Below are 16,046 nucleotides of genomic sequence, written 5' to 3'. Positions count from 1 at the left end.
TTTTTTTCCTTCCCATATAAAAATAAATAAATAAATAAATAAAGATTTGATACTCAGATCAAGTGTAGGGGGCATCTGAATCTCAAGACCTCTGGGCTTGGGTCTGCACATAGGATGCCTGCTAATGTATTTGGGAGTATCTGAAGTCCCAGAGTGAGAGTCTGGGATGGAGGATGCTTGCTGGTTGTAGTGCTATATGTGGTGTTTAGAATGGTTGAGTTCTGCCTGCTCAATCAATATGGTTTTTGGAACTGATTTGACCTGGAATGCAAAATATATTGTATACAAAATAATATTGTATTAAAGAAATTGTAAAGACTTGATGGTTGATAAGATTCTTGGCTTGATCAAGATACTAAATAACCCTGCTGAGAACTCCTTTTTTTTGTCTCTTAGTGCGACTGTGCAGTTGTCCAGAGTTTCTGCAGCTCTCCCACCCCTCTGGGCTTTTTTTTAAGTCAGTTATTTTCAGATTATAAAATGGATGTTACATTCAAAGTCCTTCCTGGTGTGGAGTTGAGAATGGAAGTGTTCAGGGTTTCTCCCTGCACTCCACAGAATGGAAAGATGGAGTGATTCAAAAGCTATGATCTCTTGTTGTCTGTACTTTTAATTCCTTGCCTGTTGCATCTTCTGCTAATTTTAATGATCCTAGCCCTTATTCAACCAAAGCTCTTTATCAAAGTCAGGTGAATGTTGCCTGAGAGGGGACTCCAGGATCTGTCTCTATAGTTGTTTAATATTCTTGTGCCTGGCTCTTTTTTTTTTTTTTTCCTCAGCACCCTCCCACACAGCTAACTGCTGCTGTGGTGCTGAATTGCCACTTGCAAAATGATGCTCACGAGTTTGTTTGAATCTAGAAGCTGAAAAGGAATCTGGGGTCGTGTCACTCGATTGATTTTTATTTTTTTAAGCAGCACTTCCCATTGAAATCAATAGCATAATATGATATGGGCTCTGTCTTTGTAAATGGTGAGCCAGGGAGAATTCTTTACTTCCATATTCTAGGGAGATCAGGTGACTGAATGACTTTGAAAGTCACCCCTTGGTGTGTCTCTTGCTGTCCCCCGCAATAGTACTTTGCCAGGTTGGAGGTGGGGAGACACTCCTGACATTTCCCTTAATGTGTGCACATGGAGAAAAGGCTTTCCCCTGTACAGGAGTGACAATGCTGCACAGATATCAGTGATTCTGAAAGGTGAGGCCACCCATTTTGCATCAGAATCCCTTAGCAGGAAGACACTGAAAAGCCCAGAATGTGACATAAGCCTTTCAGAAGCTGCTGCATGGCTGCACATTTCCATCAGCAGAACAGGGATTAAAGCAAAACAAAATATTTGTGCTGATAATCCCTTGCAATACTCTGGCAGTTATTCATGTACAAGAACTCTATCAGACTGATAAATATTAGCCCCATTTTATGGATAGTGAGGTGCGGAGAGTTAAAGTGACTTGCCCAGTCATGCAGACAGTTGGTGGCCAAGTGAGCGTACACACACAGTGGCCCTGTTCTAATGTTAGACACACTTCCTCTCAAAGCTGGGACTACTTCTCAGTCTTCTGTCCTCCAGTCTCTTGCTCCAACTTCTAAACCTGTTAGATGCTCCATCTTGATTAATTAGTAACAAAAAGTAGCCTGCCCATATACCATCTTTATTCCTGTTTCCTCTGGCAGGGTGAGCCTCTGCATTGCTGGCTGAGTCGATTTGCATGAATGCATCATACCTATCAAGGAAATTTATAAGTTACAGATACTTTTTATAAACACAACAAACTACCCCCATGGGCCCTCATTCTCCTCTTATTTCCTTTGTTTAGTCCTGAATCTGACACTGGTAGACCTGCCAGGGATGACAAAAGTCCCAGTGGGGGACCAGCCACCTGACATTGAGTTCCAGATCCGGGATATGTTAATGCAGTTCGTTACCAAAGAGAACTGCCTGATCCTGGCTGTATCCCCAGCCAACTCTGATCTGGCCAACTCTGATGCTCTGAAGATTGCAAAGGAGGTGGACCCCCAAGGTAAATCAAGCTTCTGCTTTTATTTTGCATAGCACCTCTGGCCCTGGGTCTGTTTTTTACTTTATCCCTGGTAATGAGTAATGTGGTGAGCCCAGTATAGCCATCACTTTGCTGAGGAAACAAACGTTTCCAGCTTGTGTGGCTCTTGTTCAGGCTATACAGCCTCGTGAGGCTGTGGTATTTTCGACTTCTACAACTCCCAAGGCAGTAGCCTAATCTATATAAACAGTCTCCTAAGGCAGTACCCTGTGAAGCCCGGTTGATGTTACAACAGTGCCTGCTGTCTGAAGTATCAGAAATTTCCTGTTCTTCCAGTGAAGAAACAGCTGTCACCCATGTTTTCCCTGCAGGGTACAGACTTGGGCAGGAACATCTGCACCAGACTCCCTCTCTATAGGACAGGATGGGGCACCTCAGCAGGGTATAACAGCATCAGCTTCCCCACCTCCTCCTAGATCCTGCTGGTATCTGCCAGTCTCCCCTGATCAAGGCCTTGTGCAGGAAGTCCCATGTGCCTGAATCTAGCATCCCTGTGGAATTTGTGCAATGTTCCCTCTGCCCAAGCACATTAAAGGAGCTGTCCTTCGTTTCTTCCCCCCGCACCCACCAACAGGCCAGCGCACCATTGGAGTCATCACCAAACTGGACCTTATGGATGAAGGAACTGATGCACGAGATGTTCTAGAGAACAAGCTACTTCCCCTTCGAAGAGGTATGGTTCCTTTTGTCATATCGTCCTCATTCTCTTTCCTCTTTCCCTCTTGCAGTCAATCCTGGCATCAACCCCTTCCTTCACCGTTCCCTAGAACTTGTGCCAAAGAGCGGGTCTCCTTTCTCTTCCTTCCACTCCCCTGGCAGAATCTTAACCCCAGACTTGAGATTAAGTCATAGGATCTCTCTGCTCTGAACAGGATTCTTCCAAGGGAGTGCTATGGGGCGCCCTGTTCGCAAGGGTTTTGTATTTGGTATGCAGTCCTGGCAGCCAGAACCCAAGAGCATGGTCCTGTTCTGTCTTGTACCTTTCTGCTGCATAAGGAAAGCTGTAACTACTGGAATCTGAGTCTCACCCCTCCTTCCCAGATGTCAGTCTGAACATTCCTTTTCTTATGATTTAACATTTGCAATATGCTAATGTCTATGAACCTACCTAACCTGTGGTGAGAGAAAGCAATTTTCACGGCTTGGCCGTAGCCTGAAGAGCTGATTTCGCAGTCATTTCATGGCAGCCTCGCCCCTTGGCACCGATTTTTAGCAGAGAAGCCCTGCCCTTTGGTGCCGATTTTTTTGCCAGAGAGGCCCCGGCAGGGGGGGTACCACATTGACTGCTGGCTCTCCTTTGTGTGGCCCTATCCCTTGGCATTGATTGGCAAAGAGGCAATAGTGGGTAGTCACCATCTTGACTACTGCCCTGCCAGCCAGTGCCTCCCTTTCCCAGGGAGATTGCAAGGCTGGGCCATGGCAGCAACAAGGATCACTGGTTCCCACTGGGGAGCCAGCATTTTATTAAGTTTTTTTAGAGGGGGGGATTGATTTTTCTGGGAAATTTTGGCCAAAGCCATTTTTTGCAGTTTCCATGAAAATCGCAAAATTACAATTTAAGTAGGTCCCTACTAATGTCTAATGGACAAAATCAGGTTGGGCCTCATGTTGGTAAGCAATGTAAAAATGTATAATGAATGGTGGTCCCTGCCCCAGATTCCTTTTATAATGTACAAAAGAAATTGTGAAAGGTACATGAGATGCACCAGGGGTTCAGGTGGGGCTGGGGGAGTAGGATAATGAATATAACAGGAGGTATATACTGGCTAGCAGTAGTAATCATAGCTTCCACCTGCCTTCTGTTTTCATCCCCAGGTATCAGAACCTGGCTTCCCTTAGGGGAAATCCCAGTTTAAATTTTTCACCTGGTTCATAATGGGTCCAGTAATCACTACTAGGATCTCCCTGTCTTTGTCTTGGCAGGTATATGAATGCAAAATTGCCTGTTTCAAAGCTTTCTTTGTATTCCTATGTTGGTGTCACATCACAGGCTTTCTATACTCTGCCTTGCCTCTTGATATGTCAAGGGGCTCCTTGCTTTCTCCCCATAACCATCTAACCCTGGATCTTTTCCCTGGTAGGTTATATTGGTGTGGTCAACAGAAGCCAGAAAGATATTGATGGCAAGAAGGACATTCAGGCTGCATTAGCTGCAGAGAGGAAGTTCTTCCTTTCACACCCGTCCTACAGGCACATGGCTGATCGCATGGGCACTCCCTACCTGCAGAAAGTATTGAACCAGGTAATGGCACCTGGGCTCAGCAGTTGGCTACCACTAGGACAGAACACATCAAATTGGGATTGTCACCTGAAGTTACTATGAGATCATACAAATATCAAAGACTCCCACATACTTGGCATACATAACCTAATGAATACTCACAGTCACTTGGGACATAGTCCTTTGTTTTCCTGCTATAAGACTTGCCCAGGGTAGCTATGTGACTTGCCCATGGTCACAAAAGGAGACAGGCAGCACCAGAGCTATGAAAATGGGCAGCAAAATTAAGTTTCCACACCAAAGAGCCAAAATCTGCTGTGGCTTGCACAGAGTAAGTTCACTGGAGTTTGTTTGGACTTTATCCAGGGAGTTGCTCTTGCTTTGCACCATATTTGTTTTCTGGCTATTTAAAAACAATATCCTCAAACCAGCCAGAGCTCTTTACATTTCTTGTAGGGCTATGAAAGTTAATTAGCAATTTGAACACTCAATGCAAAACAGTGCCTTTCAGCTTCCCTAGTCTGCTGAGGATCAGTTGTGCTTCTCATATCAGGCACTAGCAATCAGCAGGTGAGCTCCTGCTCTCAGCTCACTTTTTCCTCCTGTATGTACATGATTGGGGCAGCAGGAAAAACATGGTATTTATTATTATTATTATTATTATTATTATAATAGTGTGTCTAAATAGGGCACTAGGAAAATGGAATTGCCCAAGCAGCGCCTGGAGAAACTGCTGCTTCTACAATGGCTCTCAAGCACTTTTCTACCATTACCCACTTTTAACTAAGGTACATGGCTATTGGTCCCTATGGCTGCAAGCAATCTGCACAGATCGGTTGCCAGGAAAGAGAGGAGATGGATGCAACAGCTTTACCCTGGCACACCTCTCTGTGAGCACAGCTCATGCCAGACTGGAGATGCTGACAAGGGGAGTGCAAGACCCTCAAGGGAACAGAGGGTCCAAGGGTGCAAGGCTTCAGGTGCCTAGGCTGGAAGGAGGTACCTAGGGGAGGAGCCAGGCTGGAGAACAAAATGAGGAGCACGGGGCCAGTAAGAACCAGGGTGGAGAAGACAGCGGCTGCTCCCATGCCCCGGGTGGCAAAGCCCTGGGCAGCTCCTCCGCTGCAAGCTCCATGCTCTCCAGGCACAGTGTGAAGCATTGCGACAGCAGGAGAGACTGTCTCCCAGCTCACAGTGCTGGTGAGACAGCAGCACCTAGTGGTCAGGAAGAGTCGGGATAGGTGCACGCTATTCTGCATTAGTGGTGGGTGTGGGGACAGACAACGTTAGAAGAACAGAAATCTAACCCCAAATCCCAGGCAACCATTCACACCTGCTTATCATCAAGATTGCAAATTCAGCTTTCAAGCCCTGATCTTGCAAGTACTTAGGCACATGTTTAACTGGAAGAATACATGGAGTCCCACTGGCTTCAAAGTTAGGCACGCGTATAAGAGCTGGTCAGAAAGTGGTATGTTCCATTCAATAGTCAGTGAGATTTATTTGTTTCTTCCCTTTTTCAGACTTTCTTACTTTTTCCATGAAAACCAGAAAGTCAAGGTGAAAAATATTTTGGTTGAAAAACTGAAAATTTTAAAATGGAAAAATGTCAATGAAAATTGGAGGTGGTCTTTTCCCATGACCGTTTTTTGTTTTTGATTAAAAGTCCAAATTTCATCCACAAAAGATGATCAAAAATTGTCCTCCAGCACTTTTTTTTTTTTTTTTGCAGGATTAAGTCTAAGGACGAGGATTTTAGAGCCTAACTAGATACAGTCCAGCATTGTACAGTCCCAAGCCCATTGTTGTAGGGAGCCTTTTTGAAAGTCATGGAAATCTGCACAGCAAAATCCTTTATCCTCCTTGTGAGGGAGGCTTGACGCAGTGTCTTTGAGTTGGACCTGGCAGATCTGAGATACTGATGCTGATGGAATGGGATGAAAAGGCTTCACTAAAATAAATTCCTAAACTAGCCAAAAGATTGGCAATAAAGCCCCCACTCTACAGAAATAAGCATGGTATTTTTCTTGTCTTTTACCCTTGAATGAGTAATACTTCCCTAAAATGAGCCAAAGATTTCCCTGTCACGCTGGTGTTGTGAGATTCAGTCAGTGGTCATGAGAGTCTTGGGATCTTTAGGTGAAAGGTGCTAGAAATGCATAGAATAATATTACTCTGCTTCTAGTTGTATCAATTGTATTGGGGTGTCTTTGTGGTTAAGCTAGCAGTCAGACTCAGGAGACTTGGATTCAGTCTTTGGTTTGGCCCCAGGCAACCAAGCTTGTATCTCACTTCTCCATCTGTAAAGGAAGATTCTCCTAGCTCACAGGGGCATTGCAAGGCATGCAGGGACTATGGCAATGAGTGCTATATGAATAAATACACTAGGTCTTCACCTGGACTCTTCAAAGAAACAGCATCCTTTTCTTCCTGGAACCTGACTATTCCCATATGTTAGCATAACAACAAGAGAAAGCCCTTGCTGGGGTATTCGCCCACCTTTTGTGAATATTTGAAACTTGAAAGGTACAGCTTGTCTCAAAGTTCTCCTGTCGGTGTTACACTGGTCTCTGTTCCCTGGACCCCAGGGATTTCTAGAGGCAGATCTACAACCCAGCTCTTTCTTTACACTGGAGAGATGATAGCTATCATGTCCATTTCTGTGTTATCTCATTCAGTCATTTCATCTCCTTACAAGTCTACAAAAGAGTCCCACCAATGGGACCAACCAACTTGGTCACACAGGAGCCAGGAGGCAACAGTCCTAGGAGTTGCCTATTCTGACATAAATGGCTCTTGAACACCTCGCCTCCAGCCCAGCACAGAGTTGTATCCCATTTTTTTTCTGCCATGGTGCTGAGGCAGCAAATTGTTACCATGAGTATTTTAACTACTTTCTTCACCTTTTCCCTATGTAGCAACTGACCAATCACATCCGGGACACCCTCCCAGGGTTGCGGAACAAACTCCAGAGCCAGCTTCTGTCCATTGAGAAAGAAGTGGATGAGTACAAGAACTTCCGTCCTGATGACCCTGCTCGAAAGACCAAAGCTCTGCTTCAGTAAGTGACCCAGCCTGTACATCCCTCTTTGCAGAGGCCCACCCTGCCTGTACACATTGTTTGGTTTCTTTGTGCTCAGGATGGTCCAGCAATTTGCTGTGGACTTTGAGAAACGCATTGAAGGATCCGGAGACCAGATTGATACCTATGAGCTGTCTGGAGGAGCTAGGATCAACCGCATCTTCCATGAGCGGTTCCCGTTTGAACTGGTGAAGGTACCCACTCCCTGCACCCATGCTTACCTAGTAGCTCCTTTTCTCTCTCTCTGTTTTTGTTTTCCACCTCTCCTTCTCACCTGCTGTTGTCTTGGCTCATTTAATATCTTTCCTCCTTTTCACCTGCTGTCTCCTCTTTAATTATCTCCTTTCTTCCATGTCTTTCCCTTCATTGCATTCTCACCTTTATCTGTTCTCCTCATCTCCTGCTGTTTTTCCCTTCACCAGTCCTCTCTTCTCTTTTTAACTCCTTTCTCTCTATCTCCCTGCTGTTCCTTCATCTTCAGCACCACCCCCTTAGCTCCTGTCCTGGTATCTGAATACAGCCTCTCCCTGAGCCCCTGCCCTTGTATCAGAGTATGGGAATGCATTTTTTCTCTCTGGTTTATGTAAAAAGGTTTCCACTTAACTCTCCCATGACCTGGATTCCCTAATGCAGAATATATAAATACACTTAGTGTGTTGGTCTCAAGCCAAAAAAAAAGACCAATCATCGTAATTAATAGCTATGTAGAATTGCATTTCCAGATCTTCAGGTCCAGCTGAATCGTATACAGTGGAAATGGGTACAAAGGTAGTGAAGAACTGCAGTTTCTTTTTCCTATGGATGCTCTGGGCAGGGCTGGTTCCCTTGCACCAAGCTGAACTAAAGTCTGCACCCATTTACACTGATTCCTAAATACTCCCAAGGGACATAAAAAAGAATTGGCAGAGTGCAGGAGTACCCAAGTCAGAGCTATTTGGTTGTGTCCTCCCATCCCATTCCCCATCAGCTGAAAGGAGGAAGGTGTACAAAAGCTCTTTCATTGACTTAGCACCACTAAAGGATCTCCAGAGATGAGGAGTGATTTCCTGCCCGCCCCCAGGCAATGTAGCTAGTGCTGGGGCTACACTGCACTCACTAGGGGCACAGAGGGGCTATGCTGCATAAGGGAAGGTAGTCTAGAATGGGTAAAACCTCTAGGGAAAAGGTGATAAAATGATGTTTTCTTGATGATTTTCAGAACAGAAATGGGAGCTAATGCATTCCCCTGTTTAGCTCTCCTTTGCTCATGATTATTTAATTCATGACACTTTCCCCTTGGAATGAGATGCCAAGATGTTCTCAGTGAAGGGCAAGAGCCTGTATTGTACCTGATGATGTTGGTTTTTTGTACAGGAGACATGCATCACAGTTTTATACATCTGTATTAGGAAAACAGTAGGTGGGACCTTATGTCAAATTCACAAAATTCTTGTAGGATACACACACATTGACTTGTCAGGGCTGTCCCTGCAGGGGAGCAACTGCCCCAGGCCCTGTGCTTTGTGGGGCCCTGCGGACAGTGCTGTACAAGCTCCACCACCACTGCCAGCTCCAGCTGCTAGTCAAACCCCCCCACCCCTCCCAGGCTCCGCACAGGATGATCTCCCCCAGGCCCTGCACATCCCTAGGAATGGCTCTGACTTGTATCTTGTTCCCTTTGTTCTTTGTTTTTAAGGATGTCTGCACCATCCACAGGAGCTCCAAGTGCTTGGCACCCTTGGGGGTCTAGCCCCAATGTGAGTTGCTCAAATTTATGCAGCTGTAAGTGCTCTCAATAGAAGCCAGACTACCGGATTCCCCATTCTGTACTCCAACCAGCAGGCCTCCCCATCCTTTCATGCCAGCTCCATCTTTCTGCATCCTATCTGGGTATCCAATCCATGGCCTGACAGGGATGCTTTTCCCTGGATCTGCATGATGTTCTCTATGCTGGTGTGTATAGTGTGGGATCTCGGGCCTCTCTTGACAAACTTTTTCCTTTGGTGCAGATGGAGTTTGATGAGAAGGAGCTGCGACGGGAGATCAGCTATGCTATCAAGAACATCCATGGTATCAGGCACGTATCATATGCTAGGCAGGCCACTGACTGCATAGCCTTGTAAATATCTCTAGACCTTCCAAACCAAGATGGGAAGACTTCAGAGGTACGGTAGGTCAGCAGAGAGCAGAGAACACCTCTTTGGGCTTCTGGTGTCTGAACAGCCTTGTCCTGGTGGTCATCCAAATCAGTTTTCTTACTGTTTCCCTATGAGAGCAGCAGGAGCCTCAAAGGTAAAACTGCCTTGGTGACCAGCCTTTTTCTCCCCACCTCCTGGACTGATGTGAGGAGGAGGAAGTGATGCTGCCCTTTAGTAAGAGAAAGTGACATAAGAAAAGATGCTAGCTCCCACCAGGTTTTTATATTGTTTTAATTTACTTTCCCCTGCCAACGACAGCACAAACCTGCAAGCTGGTGCTGATCATGCTCCCCTCCCTGCCCCAGTGTTGTCACCTTTCCAGGCCAGACCAGGCCCCTGGTCCATGGTAAGTTCAGAAGCTTGCGTTTGTGTCAGAGAAGACTAATGCTATGCAGCTTGCTGTGCCCATCAGACAGCTTGACCCCTAGAGATGTTGAGCTCCTGGGACCCCCTTGTCGTGGTGGGAGCCCAGCACCCTCCCCCATGCCAAATCCTCCCAAACTCACCAGAATGCAAGCTGATGTTCGGGTACAGATGTGGGTATCATTTTCTCTCCTTCAGCTCATTTGTACTGAGCTGACTGAGTTCATGACAGCTATCACCTTATCACTCCTTTATCATCAGAAAAGGGCTCTTCACTGACTCTTAAGGATGAAATTTCCTCCTCTGCAGAGGGGCAGGCCTAAGCCCATGCCCTGTTTAACTCCTGCCTGCCTCTCTTGTGAGGGTCTAGAGTGAGCCCCTGGCTGGGATCAGCTTCACCCTAAGGACCCTTTTTGTGAGGTGTCTGAGTATCCTTCTTTAAACTGATTCTGCCAAGGTCTCATTCCTGGGATTTTTTTTATTTCTTCCAGCCCAGTGTGCTGGGTTTCAGTGATACAGGTGCCTGCTCTGAAATTTGTATGTAACGCTGTGACATTCTCCTTGCCCCTTCTTCCCCCCTCTTGCTTTGTCTTGTCCCCCACCCTGGGTGTTTAGAACCGGTCTCTTCACACCTGACATGGCCTTTGAGACCATTGTGAAAAAGCAGGTGAAGAAGATTAAAGAGCCTTGCCTGAAATGCGTGGACATGGTCATTTCGGAGTTAATCAATACCGTTAGACAGTGCACCAAGAAGGTAACCAGAGGGAGCATGGAGTTCACACGTTCCCGCCCGCCCACCTGCTCGCTGGCTGAAGCACAGCATTGTTACCTGGGCAAGGATCTGCCTGCAGTGAAACTTGGTGTTTCTAACCACCTCCTTGGCAGCATGCCTAGACCTGAGCAATACTGGCCTGGGGCAATCAAGCCAACCAGTCAATCAGAAAGAGATGGGACAGCTGGTCAGAGTAGGCTGCTGCCATTGCATTAGTGGTAGCTGTGGAATAGCAGAGACAATCCCCTCCGTCAGCTGTCCAACATGAATACTGGTTCCTTCTAAAAGCCAAGGATATTTCTTCCACCAGAGGCTGGGAGCTTATAATTGATTTGAATTTAACTTCTGACTTTAATGCCCAAATTGGAGTCTGGGATGTAGATCCCCGCCCTGAGAATTTCTGGGGAATTGGGATCCCCCAGGCCTGAGTCTTGATTGACCATCACAGAGCAAAGAGCTATGTTGGAAGGACACACAAACTCTCTAATGCAGAGAATCACACTTCAAAGGCTACTGTAGCTATAGCTCTGGGCTCCACTGCATGAAAATGTTCCTAAATCCATGGTGTTTTGATGGTTTCTGATTGGCTTGGTTTGGATCCTGCTCTGGAAGAGTAGCGAATGGCTGAGAAGAAGCAAGCTAGAGGCATCCACCCACTCCTCTTGTCCTGCTCTCCTTCCTATTGAGAGAGTGGGGTGATGTAGAGGTTTCATTTGCTGGATTCTGCTGGGTACAGTGGATATGGGGGAGGGAACCAACCATAAGTCTGTCCACCCTCAGTACTGCAGTTCTATTATTGATTCTGGGCTTAGGCTGGAAGTTGAGAAAGTTGGGGAGGTGCCTGCTATTCCTCTCAGCCATAGGCTGCTGCTTCAGACAGGGCCAGGTACTGGTAAAAGAGCATCTGAGCCACAGTGTAATTGTGTGGGCACTGGAGACTCTCGGTAGGTTGGAATGATCACTGGCTATTCGGGTACAGGTAACGGATGGGACAGAAGCACTGTAGAAGCACCTGTGGGAGCCTGAAATCTTTAATTTCCAAGAAAAAATGGAGCCAAGTAATGAGGCTGAGTTTTGTTCTGCAAGAGACCACAGCACTTAGGATTGAGGGTCTCTGCAGAGGTGCTCAGGCTCATACAAGTGCTTTGTCTAGCGTGGGCTGGGAGAACCAAGCAGGCAAACAGGGAGAGATGCCTCAGGTTTCTAGAATGCTTGAAGGAGCTTCCTTTTCCTATCCTGCTGTCTTCTCTTGGGGTCTGTAGCTGTGGGGAGCACCCAGAAAGTTGCCATTAGTGCCTGGTGGCAGGTAAGCACAGGCCCTTGGGCTGCCAAGTACCCAAACTTGTCCCATAACTGAATCTGAAGGGCCCCCTTCTCATGTGCTCTTCAGCATTTCAGTTGGTTTTCCCATCTGTCATCCTCTTTAAGCCACTATCGTGTCCACTGTTTCGCATGCTATTAATTCCACTCTGTTTTTTTTTTTTCCTCCACTTCCTCTTTTTTTCTCTCTTCTAGAAATGTTTCTTTCTCCCTTTTTGCTTTTCTGAGGCTTGGATTTTGTATTAGAAGTGAAATCATCTCTTTTACTGACATGAAGGACAGGTTCCTCTTTCTCTCTCCATTAAGCTGCCCAGGTACACAATATCTAAGGAAAATCAAACGGTAAAAATCAGGGATGAGAGAGAGAGACCCTGGGGTGGAGAAGGAGGAAACTCATTCTGCAGCCATCTCTAATGGAATGGGAGAGACGAGGCAAGCATGCTACACAAGTGACAGATGGGGTGTCAGAAAGAGGTGGACAGGTGGGGAAAACAGAGAGGCAACTAGAGAGGGAGAGATTGGGTCAAACCGTGATCATAGTGAAGATGGAAGTTTGGGTAAGGGATTAGAATTTTGTAGGTGTTTCCTTAAGTAGCCTAGGGGGCTTGGCCTCAGTGTTTAAAGGCTAGTGGTTAAGTTTTGTCTTTTTAGTTCTGGGCAGCATGGGGCAGTGTGTGTGCGTGTGTGTGTGTGCGTGCGTGTGTGTGCGTGCGCGTCCATGGCAATGTGAGTGCTGACAACTTTTTTATTTTAAAGAAACACAAGTGCTATTAAAACATTGTTCAGGTATCTAAACAGATGTTTTGTGTGAGGGTCCCTCCTCTGGGTGCCATTCATGCAGCCTGACTTGGATGTTGTATGGGACATCTGAACAGGCTGTGTTGAACTTGGCAAACAGGCTGGATTCATGTGTGGGCAGTGAGTCTGGGACACTGCTTCTAAGATGCATAGGTGCCACTTAACAGGGGCACGTGTGTTTTGCCCAAAAAAACCCAAAGCCTCACTGGCAACATGCCTGAGCCTGCTGAATGCACTTCTGTAGTGATGCGTCCTACTGAAACTACAGAGCCCACCATTCACTGTTGCTGCTCGAACACAGAAACCTTTCTGATTACCTGCAAGTGGTGTAATGCAAAGCAGAGGGTGCTTTGCCCAAGGTGGTAGAGTGTTTCTGGGTATTTCCGTCTTAAATATGAGGTGCCCACTCCATATTGGTATAAATCAGCACATTTCTATGATTTAAACAAAGCTGTGTTTATTTCCATTAGCTCCGAATCTAGCCCAGGATTGGTTCACCTGTCCCAGCTGAACTAATTTTAGCGTCTCTGATGGGAAGAATGTCCTAGGACAGCATCTTTTGGAAGTGCACAGGAAATCCTTAGCAGCAGGCACTGTCAGCCCCAACCATTGGGGGTCAGTGCAACATTAAGTGCTGGTGCAGCACAAAGAGTATTTGTTTGGCAGAAATCAGCTTTAAAAGGATACCTTCAGGTTAAGGACTCTAATATATTATTCAAAAACAAGTTTCTTCTTTGTATGGTTCCTAGCCCTGAAATTTTGGTTAATCCTGCTTAGATTTCAAAATTCTTAATTTGCTCTGTACTCTTTCTGATGATTGTGTTTCTCCTGGCAGAGACACTGAAAATAGACTGGCTGATTTTTCAGTTTGGTTTCTACATGCTTTTGCTGGTTGCTACATGTAAATTGCTTGCTATGCTATTTGAAAGGGGAAGCAGTCTATAAAGCCAGGAAGGGGAAGCAGCGTTCACTAGGATTTAAAAAAATGTTGGAAGTGTTCCTATAGTAGTTGTTACACAGCTTTTTTTTTTTTCTTACAAAGGCTGAACACTGGGCCTCAGTCCATCCAAGTGCAGCATCTGTAGCTCATCTGGTATTGGAGAGATGTTTTGGGTTGTCCTCTAGGAAATCCCTCTCCTCTTCCTAATTGTTCCCCAAATCCCACAGACCACCTACCCTCCCTGTGCTAGGTAAGAGAATGAACAGGACAAGTGAGGCCATAACTGGACATGTTAATCTGAACACTTGGACCTCTGAATAAGGAGGCCAGACCAGATCTCCCTTTGTTTTGCAATGCCAAAACTTGAGTGATGCAGTTTTGGGAAACATGGCAGAGCCCCTCTTCAGTCCAACTATGGATGGAACAGCTTGGGGAGGAGGCATGAGAGAAAGGGATAAAGCTGGTGGGTAACAGCAGACAGAAATGATACCAAGGTGAGGCTCAGGGAAGACTGTCAGAGCCTCAGCGTATCCAGCCTGCATTGCCTGCAGAGAAGGTTTGCTCTGAGAGAGAGCCTGGATGCATGCATGCATGCATGCATCCATCTATCTTGTTGATCTCTATACCTCATGCTTTCACCTGCCCTGTCTGTTCCTTCTCACTGCCATTTCCATCTGCCAAAAGAATCCCCCAATACTTGGCAGCACATGGGCCCTGCAGCGATGCTCACCTGGTTCAATTAACCTGTAGAGTGAACCAAAATCTCACTTCTCATTTTGCCTTGTGTTTTTTCTCTTCTCTCTTTTTTTCCCCTTTCCTCTCTCTCTTTCCCTTCCTGTTCCCTCTCTCTCTCTGTCTCTGACACTGCTTTGCTCTCCTTTCTTCCTTGTTGCTTCTTTCGTCCCTGCCCCTTGCTGTGCAGAACGGGTCTCTTCACGCCTGACCTCGCTTTTGAAGCCATAGTGAAAAAGCAGGTGCAGAAGTTGAAGGAGCCAAGTCTGAAGTGTGTGGATATGGTAGTGAGTGAGCTCACATCCACCATCAGAAAGTGTAGTGAAAAGGTAAAGACACTACCGATGCAAAGAAAGGGCACACCACCTCACATGCATACACGCATACCCTTTCCTTGCACGCTCTCAGACTTTGGATTACCGCAAGGGAGTACCAACAGACCTAGTGACCGCAAGCAGAAAAGGCCCCTAAGGCAGATTCAAGTGTATCAGTATGTGGCTTATAGAGAGAAACAGCCTACAGGCACCAGAGCCAGGTGAAAAGGAGGGCACAGGGATCAGACAACAGCTGTTGGGCCTTTTCCTGTGAATTTAGAAGCGAACTGGACATAGCCGACTACTTGCTAGACAGCCCCCACTCCTCACTCCAGCCTCTTGGCATGCAGCTCAATGTAGAGTAACCCCCCTTGCAAGCCCCTGTTTCTGCTCTCTTCAACTGCACGTTGAAAACCTCTGTCTCCTTTGCCTGCTTCTCTGAAAATTCAAGTGTCTCGGAAAACAGAAGCAAGTTAGAGAGCCTTTAGACCAGGCCCAGCCTCTCCCCAAAGAAGAGAGATTCTCTGCCTCTTTCCCCTTTCTTCCTCCTGCTGATCTTTTACAAGCAGTCTGTCAAGTTAAGGGGGAAAGCTAAATCTTACAATGCACTTCCCTTCCCCACAGCAAACAGAAGGCAAGTTCCAGGGTAGCACAAAGAGCAGCAAGCCAGGGGGAAAGAAACAATCCTTCTGAATAAAATGGAGGCCATCGTATATGTGCAGCTTTGCAGGTTGGGGAAAATGGGATGCTTTCCTTGGTCTGCTCAGTTCAATAGAGGGCGCCACACACCTCTTTAAATAGAAAGTAGGCCTAGCCATTCATTTTGGACACATCAAGGAGGGGCTGAACTCCTGAACTCAACCCAGCCCAGCCCAGCCAGGCCAGTTTCTCTGCCAGGTGAATTAAGGGGGAGCAGCTGTAGGAGTTATTACTAAAGGATACTTTGTTATAATTAGTCACAATCCCTTTCCCTTTGCTGCTGCAGAGCAGAATCTGGGGGCGGGATTCAGATGAGACAAGTGGGAAGGAAGAGAAAACCTAGGACAATTTTAAGAGATTGAAGTAAAGGCAAGAACTGAAGGTCTGGGGGATATGGTTGTGGGAGAAGGAGTATTGTATGCAGCAGGGCGTTAACAGCGACTGTACCTCATTAGGGAGACTTCCCTGTGCATATCTTTCTCTTGAGTCTCCTTGTTCCCCAGCTCAGTGTGACAATGCAGAGTAACTCATCTCCTGCCTTCTATCCCTCCCATGTTTGGTTTAAGT

The 16,046-nt window shown here is 46.4% G+C and overlaps 1 protein-coding gene across 16 annotated transcripts in view; it reads left to right on the top strand.

Moving 5' to 3' along the window:
* Positions 1–16,046, top strand: part of DNM1 (dynamin 1) — a 102,087-nt gene that overhangs the window by 38,431 nt on the left and 47,610 nt on the right. For 12 of the 16 annotated variants that reach the window (XR_002102175.1, XR_002102174.1, XR_002102173.1 and 9 more), the window contains exons 4-10: positions 1,819–2,022; positions 2,636–2,734; positions 4,143–4,303; positions 7,201–7,343; positions 7,423–7,558; positions 9,353–9,420; positions 10,520–10,658. Coding sequence is in view for 12 of the 16 variants with exons in the window: in XM_019540713.1 (XP_019396258.1) it covers positions 1,819–2,022; positions 2,636–2,734; positions 4,143–4,303; positions 7,201–7,343; positions 7,423–7,558; positions 9,353–9,420; positions 10,520–10,658 (950 nt within the window). In the remaining 4 variants the exon portion in view is untranslated. Of the gene's footprint in view, positions 1–1,818; positions 2,023–2,635; positions 2,735–4,142; positions 4,304–7,200; positions 7,344–7,422; positions 7,559–9,352; positions 9,421–10,519; positions 10,659–14,656; positions 14,796–16,046 lie in introns of all 16 variants that reach the window. The other 4 variants (XM_019540716.1, XM_019540718.1, XM_019540711.1 and 1 more) reach the window with 1 other exon arrangement.

This window comes from Crocodylus porosus, unplaced genomic scaffold (genome assembly GCF_001723895.1).
Source record: "Crocodylus porosus isolate Cpor-Errol unplaced genomic scaffold, CroPor_comp1, whole genome shotgun sequence".
Lineage (NCBI taxonomy): Eukaryota > Metazoa > Chordata > Crocodylia > Crocodylidae > Crocodylus > Crocodylus porosus.
This window is presented reverse-complemented; position numbering and strand designations above follow the sequence as displayed.